The sequence below is a fragment of the Hemitrygon akajei genome, chromosome 4 (genome assembly GCF_048418815.1).
Source record: "Hemitrygon akajei chromosome 4, sHemAka1.3, whole genome shotgun sequence".
In the NCBI taxonomy this organism is placed as follows: Eukaryota; Metazoa; Chordata; class Chondrichthyes; order Myliobatiformes; family Dasyatidae; genus Hemitrygon; species Hemitrygon akajei.
Window position 1 is genome coordinate 2,994,829 of NC_133127.1, and position 16,604 is coordinate 3,011,432.

A 16,604-nucleotide genomic window follows, 5' to 3' on the forward strand; every position below is an offset into this window, starting at 1 on the left:
GGGGGGTGATGGGGGTGGTGTGAGGCTGAGGACAGTGTCTGCTGGTGAAGGGGGGGTGATAGGGGTGGTGTGAGGCTGAGGACAGTGTCTGCTGGTGAAGGGGGGTGATAGGGGTGGTGTGAGGCTGAGGACAGTGTCTGCTGGTGAAGGGGGGTGATAGGGGTGCGGCTGAGGACAGTGTCTGCTGGTGAAGGGGGTGATAGGGGTGGTGTGAGGCTGAGGACAGTGTCTGCTGGTGAAGGGGGTGATAGGGGTGGTGTGAGGCTGAGGACAGTGTCTGCTGGTGAAGGGGGGTGATAGGGGTGGTGTGAGGCTGAGGACAGTGTCTGCTGGTGAAGGGTGTGATAGGGGTGGTGTGAGGCTGACAGTGTCTGCTGGTGAAGGGGGTGATAGGGGTGGTGTGAGGCTGAGGACAGTGTCTGCTGGTGAAGGGTGTGATAGGGGTGGTGTGAGGCTGAGGACAGCGTCTGCTGGTGAAGGGTGTGATAGGGGTGGTGTGAGGCTGAGGACAGAGTCTGCTGGTGAAGGGTGTGATAGGGGTGGTGTGAGGCTGAGGACAGTGTCTGCTGGTGAAGGGTGTGATAGGGGTGGTGTGAGGCTGAGGACAGTGTCTGCTGGTGAAGTGGGTGATAGGGGTGCGGCTGAGGACAGTGTCTGCTGGTGAAGGGGGGTGATAGGGGTGGTGAGAGGCTGAGGACAGTGTCTGCTGGTGAAGGGGGGTGATAGGGGTGGTGTGAGGCTGAGGACAGTGTCTGCTGGTGAAGGGGGTGATAGGGGTGCGGCTGAGGACAGTGTCTGCTGGTGAAGGGGGTGATAGGGGTGCTGTGAGGCTGAGGACAGTGTCTGCTGGTGAAGGGGGGTGATAGGGGTGGTGTGAGGCTGAGGACAGTGTCTGCTGGTGAAGGGGGTGATAGGGGTGGTGTGAGGCTGAGGACAGTGTCTGCTGGTGAAGGGGGGTGATAGGGATGGTGTGAGGCTGAGGACAGTGTCTGCTGGTGAAGGGGGTGATAGGGGTGGTGTGAGGCTGAGGACAGTGTCTGCTGGTGAAGAGGGTGATAGGGATGGTGTGAGGCTGAGGACAGTGTCTGCTGGTGAAGAGGTTGATAGGGGTGTTGTGAGGCTGAGGACAGTGTCTGCTGGTGAAGAGGGTGATAGGGGTGGTGTGAGGCTGAGGACTGTGTCTGCTGGTGAAGGGGGGTGATGGGGGTGGTGTGAGGCTGAGGACAGTGTCTGCTGGTGAAGAGGGTGATAGGGGTGGTGTGAGGCTGAGGACAGTGTCTGCTGGTGAAGAGGTTGATAGGGGTGTTGTGAGGCTGAGGACAGTGTCTGCTGGTGAAGAGGGTGATAGGGGTGGTGTGAGGCTGAGGACAGTGTCTGCTGGTGAAGGGGGGTGATAGGGGTGGTGTGAGGCTGAGGACAGTGTCTGCTGGTGAAGGGGGGTGATAGGGGTGGTGTGAGGCTGAGGACAGTGTCTGCTGGTGAAGGGGGTGATAGGGGTGGTGTGAGGCTGAGGTCAGTGTCTGCTGGTGAAGGGGGGTGATAGGGGTGGTGTGAGGCTGAGGACAGTGTCTGCTGGTGAAGGGGGTGATAGGGGTGGTGTGAGGCTGAGGTCAGTGTCTGCTGGTGAAGGGGGGTGATAGGGGTGGTGTGAGGCTGAGGACAGTGTCTGCTGGTGAAGGGGGTGATAGGGGTGGTGTGAGGCTGAGGACAGTGTCTGCTGGTGAAGAGGGTGATAGGGGTGGTGTGAGGCTGAGGACAGTGTCTGCTGGTGAAGGGGGTGATAGGGGTGGTGTGAGGCTGAGGACAGTGTCTGCTGGTGAAGGGGGGGATGGGAGTGGTGTGAGGCTGAGGACAGTGTCTGCTGGTGAAGGGGGGTGATAGGGGTGGTGTGAGGCTGAGGACAGTGTCTGCTGGTGAAGGGGGGTGATAGGGGTGGTGTGAGGCTGAGGACAGTGTCTGCTGGTGAAGAGGGTGATAGGGATGGTGTGAGGCTGAGGACAGTGTATGCTGGTGAAGGGGGTGATAGGGGTGGTGTGAGGCTGAGGACAGTGTCTCCTGGTGAAGGGGGGTGATAGGGGTGGTGTGAGGCTGAGGACAGTGTCTGCTGGTGAAGGGGGTGATAGGGGTGGTGTGAGGCTGAGGACAGTGTCTGCTGGTGAAGGGGGTGATAGGGGTGGTGTGAGGCTGAGGACAGTGTCTGCTGGTGAAGGGGGTGATAGGGGTGGTGTGAGGCTGAGGACAGTGTCTGCTGGTGAAGGGGGTGATAGGGGTGGTGTGAGGCTGAGGACAGTGTATGCTGGTGATGGGGGTGATAGGGGTGGTGTGAGGCTGAGGACAGTGTCTGCTGGTGAAGGGTGTGATAGGGGTGGTGTGAGGCTGACAGTGTCTGCTGGTGAAGGGGGTGATATGGGTGGTGTGAGGCTGAGGACCGTGTCTGCTGGTGAAGAGGGTGATAGGGATGGTGTGAGGCTGAGGACAGTGTCTGCTGGTGAAGGGGGTGATAGGGGTGGTGTGAGGCTGAGGACAGTGTCTGCTGGTGAAGAGGGTGATAGGGATGGTGTGAGGCTGAGGACAGTGTCTGCTGGTGAAGGGCGGTGATAGGGGTGAGGCTGAGGACAGTGTCTGTTGGTGAAGAGGGTGATAGGGGTGAGGCTGAGGACAGTGTCTGCTGGTGAAGGGATAGGGGTGGTGTGAGGCTGAGGACAGTGTCTGCTGGTGAAGGGGGTGATAGGGGTGGTGTGAGGCTGAGGACAGTGTCTGCTGGTGAAGAGGGTGATAGGGATGGTGTGAGGCTGAGGACAGTGTCTGCTGGTGAAGAGGGTGATAGGGATGGTGTGAGGCTGAGGACAGTGTCTGCTGGTGAAGAGGGTGATAGGGGTGAGGCTGAGGACAGTGTCTGTTGGTGAAGAGGGTGATAGGGGTGAGGCTGAGGACAGAGTCTGCTGGTGAAGAGGTTGATAGGGGTGGTGTGAGGCTGAGGACAGTGTCTGCTGGTGAAGGGAGTGATAGGGGTGGTGTGAGGCTGAGGACAGAGTCTGCTGGTGAAGGGGGGTGATAGGGGTGGTGTGAGGCTGAGGACAGTGTCTGCTGGTGAAGAGGTTGATAGGGGTGGTGTGAGGCTGAGGACAGTGTCTGCTGGTGAAGGGGGTGATAGGGGTGGTGTGAGGCTGAGGACAGTGTCTGCTAGTGAAGGGGGGTGATAGGGGTGGTGTGAGGCTGAGGACAGTGTCTGCTGGTGAAAGGGGTGATAGGGGTGGTGTGAGGCTGAGGACAGTGTCTGCTGGTGAAGGGGTGTGATAGGGGTGGTGTGAGGCTGAGGACAGTGTCTGCTGGTGAAGAGGGTGATAGGGATGGTGTGAGGCTGAGGACAGTGTCTGCTGGTGAAGGGGGGTGATAGGGGTGAGTCTGAGGACCGTGCCTGCTGGTGAAGAGGGTGATAGGGGTGAGGCTGAGGACAGTGTCTGCTTGTGACGGGGGGTGATGGGGGTGCGGCTGAGGACAGTGTCTGCTGGTGAAGGGGGTGATAGGGGTGGTGTGAGGCTGAGGACAGTGTCTGCTGGGGAAGGGGGGTGATGGGGGTGGTGTGAGGCTGAGGACAGTGTCTGCTGGTGAAGGGGGGTGATAGGGGTGGTGTGAGGCTGAGGACAGTGTCTGCTGGTGAAGGGGGTGATAGGGATGGTGTGAGGCTGAGGACAGTGTCTGCTGGTGAACGGGGTGATAGGGGTGGTGTGAGGCTGAGGACAGTGTCTGCTGGTGAAGGGGGTGATAGGGGTGGTGTGAGGCTGAGGACAGTGTCTGCTGGTGAAGGGGGTGATAGGGGTGGTGTGAGGCTGAGGACAGTGTCTGCTGGTGATGGGGGTGATAGGGGTGGTGTGAGGCTGAGGACAGTGTCTGCTGGTGAAGGGGGGTGATAGGGGTGGTGTGAGGCTGAGGACAGTGTCTGCTGGTGAAGGGGGTGATAGGGGTGGTGTGAGGCTGAGGACAGTGTCTGCTGGTGAAGGGGGGTGATAGGGGTGGTGTGAGGCTGAGGACAGTGTCTGCTGGTGAAGGGGGTGATAGGGATGGTGTGAGGCTGAGGACAGTGTCTGCTGGTGAACGGGGTGATAGGGGTGGTGTGAGGCTGAGGACAGTGTCTGCTGGTGAAGGGGGTGATAGGGGTGGTGTGAGGCTGAGGACAGTGTCTGCTGGTGAAGGGGGTGATAGGGGTGGTGTGAGGCTGAGGACAGTGTCTGCTGGTGATGGGGGTGATAGGGGTGAGGCTGAGGACAGTGTCTGCTGGTGAAGGGGGGTGATAGGGGTGGTGTGAGGCTGAGGACAGTGTCTGCTGGTGAAGCGGGTGATAGGGGTTGTGTGAGGCTGAGGACAGTGTCTGCTGGTGAAGGGGGTGATAGGGGTGGTGTGAGGCTGAGGACAGTCTGCTGGTGAAGGGGGTGATAGGGGTGGTGTGAGGCTGTGGACAGTGTCTGCTGGTGAAGGGGTGTGATAGGGGTGAGGCTGAGGACAGTGTCTGCTGGTGAAGGGGGTGATAGGGGTGGTGTGAGGCTGAGGACAGTGTCTGCTGGTGAAGGGTGTGATGGGGTGGTGTGAGGCTGAGGACAGTGTCTGCTGGTGAAGGGGGTGATAGGGGTGGTGTGAGGCTGAGGACAGTGTCTGCTGGTGAAGGGGGTGATAGGGGTGGTGTGAGGCTGAGGACAGAGTCTGCTGGTGAAGGGGGTGATAGGGGTGGTGTGAGGCTGAGGACAGTGTCTGCTGGTGAAGGGGGTGATAGGGGTGGTGTGAGGCTGAGGACAGTGTCTGCTGGTGAAGGGGGGTGATAGGGGTGGTGTGAGGCTGAGGACAGAGTCTGCTGGTGAAGGGGGGTGATAGGGGTGGTGTGAGGCTGAGGACAGTGTCTGCTGGTGAAGGGGATGATAGGGGTGGTGTGAGGCTGAGGACAGTGTCTGCTGGTGAAGGGGGGTGATAGGGGTGGTGTGAGGTTGAGGACAGAGTCTGCTGGTGAAGGGGGTTATAGGGGTGGTGTGAGGCTGAGGACAGTGTCTGCTGGTGAAGGGGGGTGTTAGGGGTGGTGTGAGGCTGAGGACAGTGTCTGCTGGTGAAGGGGGGTGTTAAGGGTGGTGTGAGGTTGAGGACAGTGTCTGCATGGCTGAAGTCTTAGCAAGGCTGTGTTCAGGAATGATGGTTCTCAGTGAGAGTGCTCCGTATGTACGTTCACTCACCGTCTGGCTCTGTCACAAGTTGGCAGTGGGTGGTGAAATCTGTATCCCTGCATGGCCAGCAAGGTGAGGTCTAAATGGAATGAATCACAACAAACTCTCTGAATGTTCAATGTCATTTTCCAGAAACATTAACTTAGTGCAGAGAGATACTAGCACATAAAGCGTGATGCATTTTCAAAGTTCAAAGTACATAAATGTCACCAGATCCTATACTGAGATTCATTTTCATTTAGGCTTTCATGGTAAATGCAAAGATACTCGATAGAATCGATGAAATACCGCACACAGACAAACAACCAATGGTCAACAGACAACAAACTAGTCAAATACAATAAATAAATAGCACTGAGAACATGAATTGTAGAGTCCTTGAAAGTGAGTCCATAGGTTGTGGAATCAGCTCATGCTGAAGTCAGTGAAGTTATGCCCTCTGGTTCAAGGGCCTGATGGCTGAGGCGTAGCAACTATTCCTGAGCCCCTCTTTCCCGACGGCAGCAGTGTAAGAGAAGATGGCCTGGGTGGTGGGGGACTTGATGATCGATGTTGCTTTCTTGCAGCAGCACTCCTTTGGGTATCACAGTAAACGGCAGGGAGCTCAGAGGCCTTGACATACAGAGTGACCTTGGGGTTTGAGTACTTAGCTCTCTGGAAATGGAGACTCAGGCAGTGCATCACAGTAAACGGCAGGGAGCTCAGAGGCATTGACATACAGAGTGACCTTGGGGTTTGAGTACTTAGCTCTCTGGAAATGGAGACACAGGCAGTGCATCACAGTAAACGGCAGGGAGCTCAGAGGCATTGACATACAGAGTGACCTTGGGGTTTGAGTACTTAGCTCTCTGGAAATGGAGACACAGGCAGTGCAGGTGGGTGTTCAGCTTGCCTGCCTTCACAGTGCAGAATTCAGCACTTAGCACAATATAGATGTCAGCTCACACCTGGGGGCTTTGTGCACGGTTCTGGTTACAGCACCACAGGAAGAGAATAGATAGATAGATAGATAGATAGATAGATAGATAGATAGATAGATAGATAGATAGATACTTTATTCATCCCCATGGGGAAATTCAACTTTTTTTCCAATGTCCCATACACTTGTTGTAGCAAAACTAATTACATACAATACTTAACTCAGTAAAAAATATGATATGCATCTAAATCACTATCTCAAAAAGCATTAATAATAGCTTTTAAAAAGTTCTTAAGTCCTGGCGGTAGAATTGTAAAGCCTAATGGCATTGGGGAGTATTGACCTCTTCATCCTGTCTGAGGAGCATTGCATCCAGGAAATAGGGTGGAGAAGAGACTTACTGGGGTGTTGACTGGAATGTAGGTCTGGGGTTACAAAAAGATCGGATCAGCTGGCAAGGATTTTCCTGGAGCAACAAAGCAGAGGGGTGATCGCAAAGGTTTCTCATATTACAAATGGTAGATAGGCTTCCCAGTGTAGGGCACAGGCTGAAAGGAGACAGCAGTGGGAATGTGGGACCCCAAAGGCCGATACAACAGTTAAAAGACATTTGGACGGGTACATGAATCAGAAAGGGTTAGAGAGGAATGTGGCAAATACATATACATGGCATAGTTTAGATGGGGATCTTGGTTGTCATTGATGGGCTGAAGGGCTTGTCCCATGCTGTACGACTCAATGACGATATTCCTAACGACTTATTTGGTGAATTGGTCCATATTCCTGTATTCCCTCTCTTCGCCGTTCAAAAGTGGCCTGCCACGTTCATTTTTCCAGTCCAGGTGTAAGGTCCTGGGATGAAGACAACTCTGAAGGATTGTGTTTACATCATCTGCCAGGTTTTCACCCATTTGCTTTTCAATCCCTGTGTTGTCGGGGCTTGGTTTCTCTGGATGGTTTTGTTCGTGGTTCGTGGTCCGAGGAAACCACTCAGGCCGTCTCTGAGCCCCTGAGGTACGCAGGGGTTTCCAACGAGTGGACAGTCACAAGGCTGCGGGATCGGACGGCATCCCAGGGTGGGTACTCAGAGTGTGCTGCTGACCTGCAGCTTGGTCATCTCTGAGCTGAGGTATGCAGGTGTTTCCAACGAGTGGACAGTCACAAGGCTGTGGGACCGGACGGCATCCCAGGGCGGGTACACAGAGTGTGCTGCTGACCTGCTGCTTGGTCATCTCTGAGCTGAGGTATGCAGGTGTTTCCAACGAGTGGACAGTCACAAGGCTGCGGGACCGGACGGCATCCCAGGGTGAGTACTTGGGATGTGGTAGGTGTGCTTACTGACATTTTTAATCTCTCCTTCTCCTAGTGTAAAGTGCCCTCCTGCTTCAAATTATCCACCATTGTCCCTGTACCAATAAAGACCAAGGCAACATGCCTGAACGACTGGTGTCCTATCGCATTCAGCTTAATAATAAGCTTTGAGAGGCTGGTCAAGGACTACATCTGCAGCTTACTACGCCCAAGCTTTACCCCTCTACAGTTCACCTAACGACACAACCGATCGGCAGATGATTCAATAGCCACTGCTCTGCATACCGTCCTTACACATCTGGAGAAGAAGGATGCTTATGTAAGAATGCTTTTGTTGGACTACAGTTCAGCATTCTACACCGTAATTCCCTTCAGGCTCGACAGGAAACTCAGAAACCTCGGCCTTCACCCTGCCTTGTGCAGTTGGATCCTGGACTTCCTGTCAGATTGCCAGCAGGTGGTAAGAGTGAGTTCCCTCACCTCCACCCCTCTGACTCCCAATACTGGAGCCCCTCAGGGCTGTGTACTGAGTCCCCTCCTTTACTCCCTGTACACCCATGATTGTGTCGCCACCCACAGCTCCAATCTACTAACTAAATTTGCTGACGACACTACATTAATTGACCTAATCTCAAACAACAATGAGGTGGCCTACAGGGAAGAAGTCATCTCTCTGACACAGTGGTGTCAAGAAAACAACCTCTCCCTCAATGTCGCTAAAACAAAGGAGCTGGTTGTGGATTACAGGAGGAATGGAGATGGGCTAACCTTTATTAATATCAGTGGATCTGGGGTTGAGAGGGTAAACAGCTTTAAGTTCCCCAGCATCCACATCACCGAGGACCTCACGTGGTCTGTACACACCAGCTGTGTGATGAAAAAGGCACAACAGCGCCTCTTTCACCTCAAGCGTTTGAGGAAGTTTGGTATGGACCCCCAAATCCTGATAATTTCCTACAGGGGCACAATTGAGAGCATCCTGACTGGCTGCATCACAGCCTGGTCTGGGAACTGTGACATTCTGGTGCTGTTGCAACTTATTTTCTGCTACTTATCTATTTGATACTGTTTTTTTTTTATTACTGTCTTGTTTTTAACTACTGTTTTATTTAATTGCCTGAGAGGAAGCTAAACAGAGTTTCAGTGTACCTGTGTATAATGACAATAAAGATCATTCAATTCAACTGTACTTCCCTCGTTCGCAGGGTTCTATAGAAAGTGGTGTGGAGAGCCCAGCGTATCTGCAGTTGTGAACTTCCCATGATTCAGGACATTTACAAGGACAGATGTGATAAAAGGGACCAAAGGATCATTGGGGACCCAAATCACCCAACCACAATCTATTCCAGCTGCTACCATCCAGGATATGGTACCGCAGCATAAAAGCCAGGACCAACAGGCGCTGGACAGCTTCTTCCACCAGGCCATCAGACTGATTAACTCACACTGAATTGAGTGTATTTCTATGTTACATTGACTGTTCTATTTATTATAAATTACTATGATTGCACTTTGCACATTCAGACAGAAACAGAACATAAAGTTTGTTACTTCTTATCTATATGAAATAAAATCAATTCAATTCAAATGTCAGATATGGCAGTTGTTGGCCAACATGCAAGAGCAATGTGGGGACAGATTCGAGGGTCTGAGGGGAATGGGAGTTCATGCTGGAATTACGCTGGAACTGGAGGCAGTCGCCAAGGTGATCAGCTGAATGCAGAGACGCACAGGTGGAAGGAGGGTTCAGAGACAGACGGGTGGACGGAGAGTCTGGAGACAGACGGGTGGACGAGGAGACCGGAGACAGACGGGTGGACAGAGACCGGAGACAGACGGGTGGACGAGGAGTCCGGAGACAGACGGGTGGACAGAGAGACCGGAGACAGACGGGTGGACGGGGAGTCTGGAGACAGATGGGTGGACGGAAAGTCTGGAGACAGACGGGTGGGCGGGGAATCCGGACACAGACGGCTGGACGGAGAGTCCGGAGACAGACGGGTGGACGGAGAGTCTGGAGACAGACGGGTGGACAGAGAGACCGGAGACAGATGGGTGGACGCAGAGACTGGAGACAGACGGGTGGACGGGGAGTCTGGAGACAGACGGGTGGGCGGGGAATCCCAACACAGACGGGTGGACGGAGAGTCCGGAGACAGACAGGTGGACGGAGAGTCTGGAGACAGACGGGTGGACGGAGAGACCAGAGACAGACGGGTGGGCGGGGAATCCGGACACAGACGGGTGGACGGAGAGTCCGGAGACAGACAGGTGGACGGAGAGTCTGGAGACAGACGGGTGGACAGAGAGACCGGAGACAGACGGGTGAACGCAGAGACTGGAGACAGGCGGGTGGACGGGGAGTCTGGAGACAGATGGGTGGACGGAAAGTCTGGAGACAGACAGGTGGGCGGGGAGTCCTGAGACAGATGAGTGGATGGGGAGACCGGAGACAGATGGGTGGGTGGGGAGTCTGGAGACAGACGGGTGGACAGAGAGACCGGAGAAGACGGGTGTACGGGGGAGACCAGAGACAGACGGGTGAACGGGGAGTCCGGAGAGAGACGGGTGGACGGGGAGTCCGGAGACAGACGGGTGGACAGAGAGACCGGACACAGACGGGTGGACGGAGAGTCTGGAGACAGACGGGTGGACGGAGAGTCCAGAGACAGACGGGTGGACAGAGAGACCAGAGACAGATGGGTGGACGGAAAGTCTGGAGACAGACAGGTGGGCGGGGAGTCCTGAGACAGACGAGTGGATGGGGAGACCGCAGACAGATGCATGGGCGGGGAGTCTGGAGACAGACGGGTGGACAGAGAGACCGGAGAAGACGGGTGTACGGGGAGACCAGAGACAGACGCGTGAACGGGGAGTCCGGAGAGAGACGGGTGGACGGGAAGTCCGGAGACAGACGGGTGGACAGAGAGACCGGAGACAGATGGGTGGACGCAGAGACTGGAGACAGACGGGTGGACGGGGAGTCTGGAGACAGACGGGTGGACGGGGAATCCGGACACAGACGGGTGGACGGAGAGTCCGGAGACAGACAGGTGGACGGAGAGTCTGGAGACAGACGGGTGGACAGAGAGACCGGAGACAGACGGGTGGACGCAGAGACTGGAGACAGGCGGGTGGACGGGGAGTCTGGAGACAGATGGGTGGACGGAAAGTCTGGAGACAGACAGGTGGGCGGAGAGTCCTGAGACAGACGAGTGGATGGGGAGACCGGAGACAGATGGGTGGGCGGGGAGTCTGGACTCAGACGGGTGGACGGGGAGTCTGAAGACAAATGGGTGGACAGAGAGACCGGAGAAGACGGGTGGACGGGGAGACCGGAGACAGATGGGTGAACAGGGAGTCTGGAGAGAGATGGGTGGACGGGGAGACCGGAGAAGACGGGTGGACAGGGAGTCCGGAGAGAGACGGGTGGACGGGGAGACCAGAGACAGACGGGTGGACGGGGAGTCCGGAGAGAGACGGGTGGACGGGGTGTCCGGAGAGAGATGGGTGAACAGGGAGTCCGGAGAGAGACGGGTGAACGGGGAGATCGATATGAGAAAATTTGACATGTTACCTCTGGTTTTGAACGCACTGGGTGTCAGGCACAAATACAAATGTGCTCTCCGAAGACCTGAGAAGGAAATGTTTCAGTCACTGGTGGTGGAGGTTACTCATCCGATTTAGCATAGTAAATTCTGTGCTCTAGGCGATGGCCCTCCCTGTCCCCAGCTCTGGTGAAACCATCCTACAAACAAGTGAATTTATCTTTCCTCAACTCCACCCATTGGGTTTCAATCTACACCCCTGCCCTGTCCCTCTGCCATTAGAAAGAGTCATCCACTCCTCCCTATCTAAGCCCAACATCCATTCATCCAATGCCGGTAAACCTCAGCCCTGTTCCCTGTGCCCCAGTGCTGACCTGTTGTATTCATTTACGTTCAATGTGAATATATTTTCACATTGTGTAGTTTCAAGTAGCTGTGAATGAATGTGGTGAAGGTAAGCCTTTAATTTCATGGCTAATCGTGCAATGAGGTGGACATAGCTGCCTGTAGTCCGGGGACTGGTGTATCTGTGATATAAACAGGTTGTGAGCTCTACGTGCGGCAAATCTGATTGACCTCAAGACCATCTGTCATAGGAGCAGAATTCAGCTATTCAGCCCACCAATTCTTTCTGCCATTCCATCATGGCTGATTATCACTCCTGTCAATCCCATTCTCCTGCCTCCTCCCTGTAACCTTTGAACCTTGACTAATCAACCTGTACTCTACGTATACCCAATGACTTGGCCTCCACAGAAGCAATGAATTCCACAGATTCACCACCCTGTTGTTAAAGAAATTCCTTCTTATCTCTGTTCTACTCTGAGGCTGTGTCCTCTGGTCAAGAATTCCCACTATAGGAAACATCCTCTCCACATCCACTCTATCTAGGCCTTTCAATATTTGGTAAATAGAATGAAGTATATTGATCAGGTCATATATTGGACACTGCGATTCATGAGGGCAAGAGAGAGTTGACTGCAGGAAGCAGGTAGACGCAGGGGTTTGTAGAATTAGTGATTGGCGAGGGAAATGAGGGTGGTGACTAGGAGTGAAGCTCGTATGAGGATTTACAAGGTAGTGTTGTAGACAGTCCCTATCGAACTGGATTGGGCATTTGTAGCTTTAAGAATCAGTCAGCAAGGTGGTGTGACTGGACATCAAGCAAGGCAATGCAGGAACTCAGTGGCTCAGGCAGCATCTATGGAAGGAAATGGACAGTCAACATTTCAGGTCAAGAAATGTATGAGGAGCTTTCAAGGGCTCTGGAACTGAACTCACTGGATTTTGGAAGAATGAGGGGAGATCTCATTAAAACCTATTGAATATTAAAAGGCCTTGTTAGAGTGGACGTGGAGAGGATGTTTTCAACAATGGGAGAATCTAGGAGCAGAGGGCACAGCCTCAGAATAGTGAGTAGTGAATCTGTGAAATTCAATGCTACAGATGGCTGTGGAGGCAAAGTCATTGAATATATTTAAGGCAGAAGTTGATAGGTTCTTGATTAATCAGGGTATCAAAGCTTACTGGGAGAAGGCAGAGGAATGGGGAAGATCGGGTCAATAAATCAGCCATGATGGAATGGTGGAGCAGACTCGATGGGTTGAATGGCCTAATTCTGCTCTTAAGTCTTATGGTCAAGATGCTTGATAAGGATTGGATATGGAGATAACATGGAAAAGAAGGATGAAAAAGGACCTGAAGTTCTAGGGGTCAGCATGCAGGAACAGCAGGTAACAAGGACGGGGGGTGGAACATCGGCCTCTGATACAGGGGGCAGAGGATAACAACTTGGATGGCTCTGTAGCAACTTCACCGAATGTTGAGACCACACCTGGAGTACGAAGTGTGGACAGTTTTGGTCTCTGGTTAAAGATGGGTATACTTGGAGTCACAGGAGAAGGGTCACAGGGATGTTCCTGCTTCTGGGAAGATAGGTGAACAAGCCAATTCATATAGAGTTTGAATACTACAGCACAGAAACAGGCCCTTTGTCCCATCTAGTCTGTGCTAAACCATTAATTTGCCTCATCCTATTGACCTGCACCTGGACCATGGCCCTCTATATGTCCCCATCCATGTACATATCCAAATTTCTCTTAAGTATTGAAACCGGCATCAACCACTTGTGGTGGCAGCTCATTCCTCACTCTCACCACTCTCTGAGTGAAGAAGCCCGTCCTTAGGTTCCTCTTAAATATTTCACATTTCACCTTTCACCCTTAACCCATAATCCCCAGTTCTAGTCTCATCTGACCTTAGTGGAAAAAACGTGCTTACATTTATCCTAACTACACCCCTCATAATTTTGTATACCTATCAAATCTCCCCTCATTCTCCAACACTCCAGGGAATAAAGTCCTAACCCGATCAGAAGCATTGACCGTGTGGATAGTCAGTGACTTGTTCCCAGGGCTGAAATGGCTAGCACGAGAGGGGACAGTTTTAAGGTGCTTGGAAGCAGGTACAGAGGAGATGTCAGGGGTAAGTTTTTTACTCAGAGAGTGGTGAGTGTGTGGAATGGGCTGCTGGTGACGGTGGTGGAGGAGGATACAATAGGGTCTTTTAAGAGACTCCTGGATAGGTACATGGAGCTTAGAAAAATAGAGGGCTATGGGTAACCCTGGGTAATTCCTAAGGTAAGGACATGTTTGGCACAGCTTTGTAGGCTGAAGGGCCTGTATTGTGCTGTAGGTTTTCTATGTTTCTATGTTTCTAACCTTTCCACATGACTCAGGTTCTCAAGTCCCGGCAATGACCCTGTAAATTTTCTCTGCACTCTTTTAATCTTATTTACATCTTTCCTATAGGTAGTTGACCAAAACAGCACACAATACTCCAGATTAGATTTCACCAACATCTTATACATTTTCAAAATAAAATCCCATTTCCTGTACTCAATACATTGATCTATGAAGGTCAATGTACCAAGAGCTTTCTTTATGACCCTATCTACCTATTTCGCCACCTTCAAGGAATTATGGATCTGTATTTACATATCCCTCTGCTCTACTGTACTCCTCTGTAATCTACTGTAAGACCTCCTTTGGTTGGTCCTCCCAAAGTACACCACCTCACACTTGTCTGCATTAAATTCCATCTGCCATTTGTCAGCCCATTTTACCAGATGGTCCAGATCCCTTTGCAAGCTCTGATAGTTTTGCTGAAGTTTAGGAAAATGTAAGCTGACTTTACTGAAACTTCAGATCCTGATGGACTGACGGGGTGGGGAGGATTGTTGCTGAGAGGACAGTTCAGAAGGATGATTCACCTATCAGAGCAAGATGAGAAATTTCTCTGAGGTGAATTCTCTCCTCCCTGGAAATGTGTGGAGACAGAGTGATGGGACGATTTCAAGGTGGACACCACAAGGTTGGACCATTCATGCTCCATTTCCCAATGAAGCAAACCCTGTTCCAATTCCCCTTGCCCTAGTCTTTGCATTGGCCTTTCTGCAGATCTGGCTTTGTTCCCTTGCTCTTGGTCCTGTCCCTGGCACCCCCAGGTCCTGATGCTAACCCTCTCCACATCCCTGCTCCCCACAACTCTCCCAGCCCCTAAATCCCTGTTCCTATCCCTTCTGTCCCACTCCCGGTCTCGCCCCAGGTCCTGCTCCCTCCCCCCCCCCCACCCCCCATCTATCCAAGTCCCAGTCCCACTCCTGAGCCAGAATATGCTGCCCACATGTCATTCTGCTCAGGACCGGACAGTTCCAGCCCGTGAGCTTCATACCTCGCTGCACCCGCTGGAGCAGAGGGAGCCGTCGCACTTGTGCGTTTGAATATCATCCTCTTCTTCTTCAGAACCCACACAATGGTGAAAACGATGGCGATTAGGACCGCGAGCAGCACCAACACAGCAGGAAGCACCGTGGTCAAGCTGTGCTTAGCTACAGAGTGGAGAGAGGTGGAGAGAGGTGTGACCACCAGACAAAACAGGATCATGTCCAACACATACAGGAAGAGTCAGAGGCAGGTTTGGGTGGCCATGGGTCTGTGGGCATGGGGCACTGCAAAGTGACAGACTGATAGAGTTACTGACAACATGCAGAGCAGAGGCCTCAGTGTGCAGGTGGAGTTGAATCCTGTGTGAGATGATGCATTCCAGGGTACTAATGACACCTTGAAAGGCAGGGTCCCTGAGAGGTACCTTGGTGTGCAGGTCCAAAGGCCCATGAAGACCATATGAGATAGGAGCAGAAAGAGGGCAATTTAGCCAATCAAGTCTATCCTCCATTTCATGATGGTTGATCAGTTTTTCCCTCTAAACCCCATTCTCCAGCATTCTCTCCGTAATCTTTCTTGCCCTGACTAATCAAGAACCCTGTGCCAAAAAATCCACAGATTCACCTCCCTCTGGCTAAAGAAATTCCTCTTCATCTCCAATCTCCATTCTAAATGGACATCCCTCTATTATGAAGCTGTGTCCTTTGGTCCTAGACTCCACTGTCGAAAACATCCTATCCACAACCACTCTATTGAGGCCTTTCAATATTCAATATGTTTCAATGAAATCCTTTTATTCTTCTAAATCCTAGAGAGTAAGGGCCCACAGCTTCCAATTGTTCCTCATATGATAAACTTTTCAATCCCAGAGTCATTCTCGTGAACCTCCTCTGAACCCTCTCCAATGACAGCACAACCTTTCTTAAATAAGGGGCACAAAACTCCTCACAAAACTTCAAGTGCAGTCTCACCAAGCCTTTATAAAGTCTCAACAATACATCCTTACTTTTATATTCTAGTTCTCAAAAAGAATACTGCCACTGCATTTGCCTTCCTCACCACAAACTCAACTTGCAAATTAACCTTTAGGGAATCCTACACGAGGACATCCCTTTGCACATTGGATTTTAAATTCTCTCCCTATTTTGAAAATATTATATGTTTTTATTGCTTCTACCAAAGTGCATGGTCATTTCAGTCCCAACACTGTATTCCGTCTGCCATCCATAAACTTGGCCATGAAGCCATCAATGCTGTCATCCAAATCATTGACATGTAAAAAGAAGCACATCCAAACGGCCATTCCATGATTTGTAGATCTAAGATCAAATTTGTACAGTGAAGACTGGGGAGGAGGAGTTCGGTTGAGAAGGCCATTCTACTAGGGATCAGAAGATCAGGGTAAAGGCTGTTGTGACCAGAACACATAATGATCTGCAACAGAGTGAAATGGAGGAGAGATGTCACTTTGGGCATGAAGAAACTGGGGAACCAGAGAGGAGATGGGAGGTCAGAGTGATGAGGGAGTGAGGGGACTGTGAGGTGTTGGGTAATGAGGGAGGAAAGGGGAGTTAAGAGTGATGAGGAATTGAGGGGACTGGGAGGTGTTTGGGAAGCAGAGAGGAGAGGGGAGGTCAGAGTAATGAGGGAGAGGGAGGTGTTTGGGAAGCAGAGAGGAGAGGGGAGGTCAAAGTGATGAGGGAGTCAGACTACTACTGGCTGTTGATGGAGGAGAGGAGAGGGGAGGTCAAAGTGATAAGGGAGTCAGACTACTACTGGCTGTTGATGGAGTAGCAGTGCTTTTATAGGTGCTCCTACTCTTTTTAATTTACTGCTTCCAACTTGTATTGAAAACTTACTTTTAAATGCAATATTGCTTTATGATGAATCGTGT

At 52.1% G+C, this 16,604-nt stretch overlaps 1 protein-coding gene across 2 annotated transcripts in view; it reads right to left on the reverse strand.

Annotated features, from left to right (window-relative positions):
- Positions 1–16,604, reverse strand: part of LOC140726065 (disintegrin and metalloproteinase domain-containing protein 12-like) — a 315,802-nt gene that overhangs the window by 27,241 nt on the left and 271,957 nt on the right. For both annotated transcript variants that reach the window (XM_073041991.1, XM_073041992.1), the window contains exons 20-22: positions 14,718–14,874; positions 11,015–11,071; positions 5,217–5,286 (exon numbers count right to left, since the gene is read on the reverse strand). In XM_073041991.1, the coding sequence (XP_072898092.1) occupies positions 5,229–5,286; positions 11,015–11,071; positions 14,718–14,874 (272 nt within the window). In that variant the 3' untranslated portion in view covers positions 5,217–5,228. The remainder of the gene's footprint in view (positions 1–5,216; positions 5,287–11,014; positions 11,072–14,717; positions 14,875–16,604) is intronic.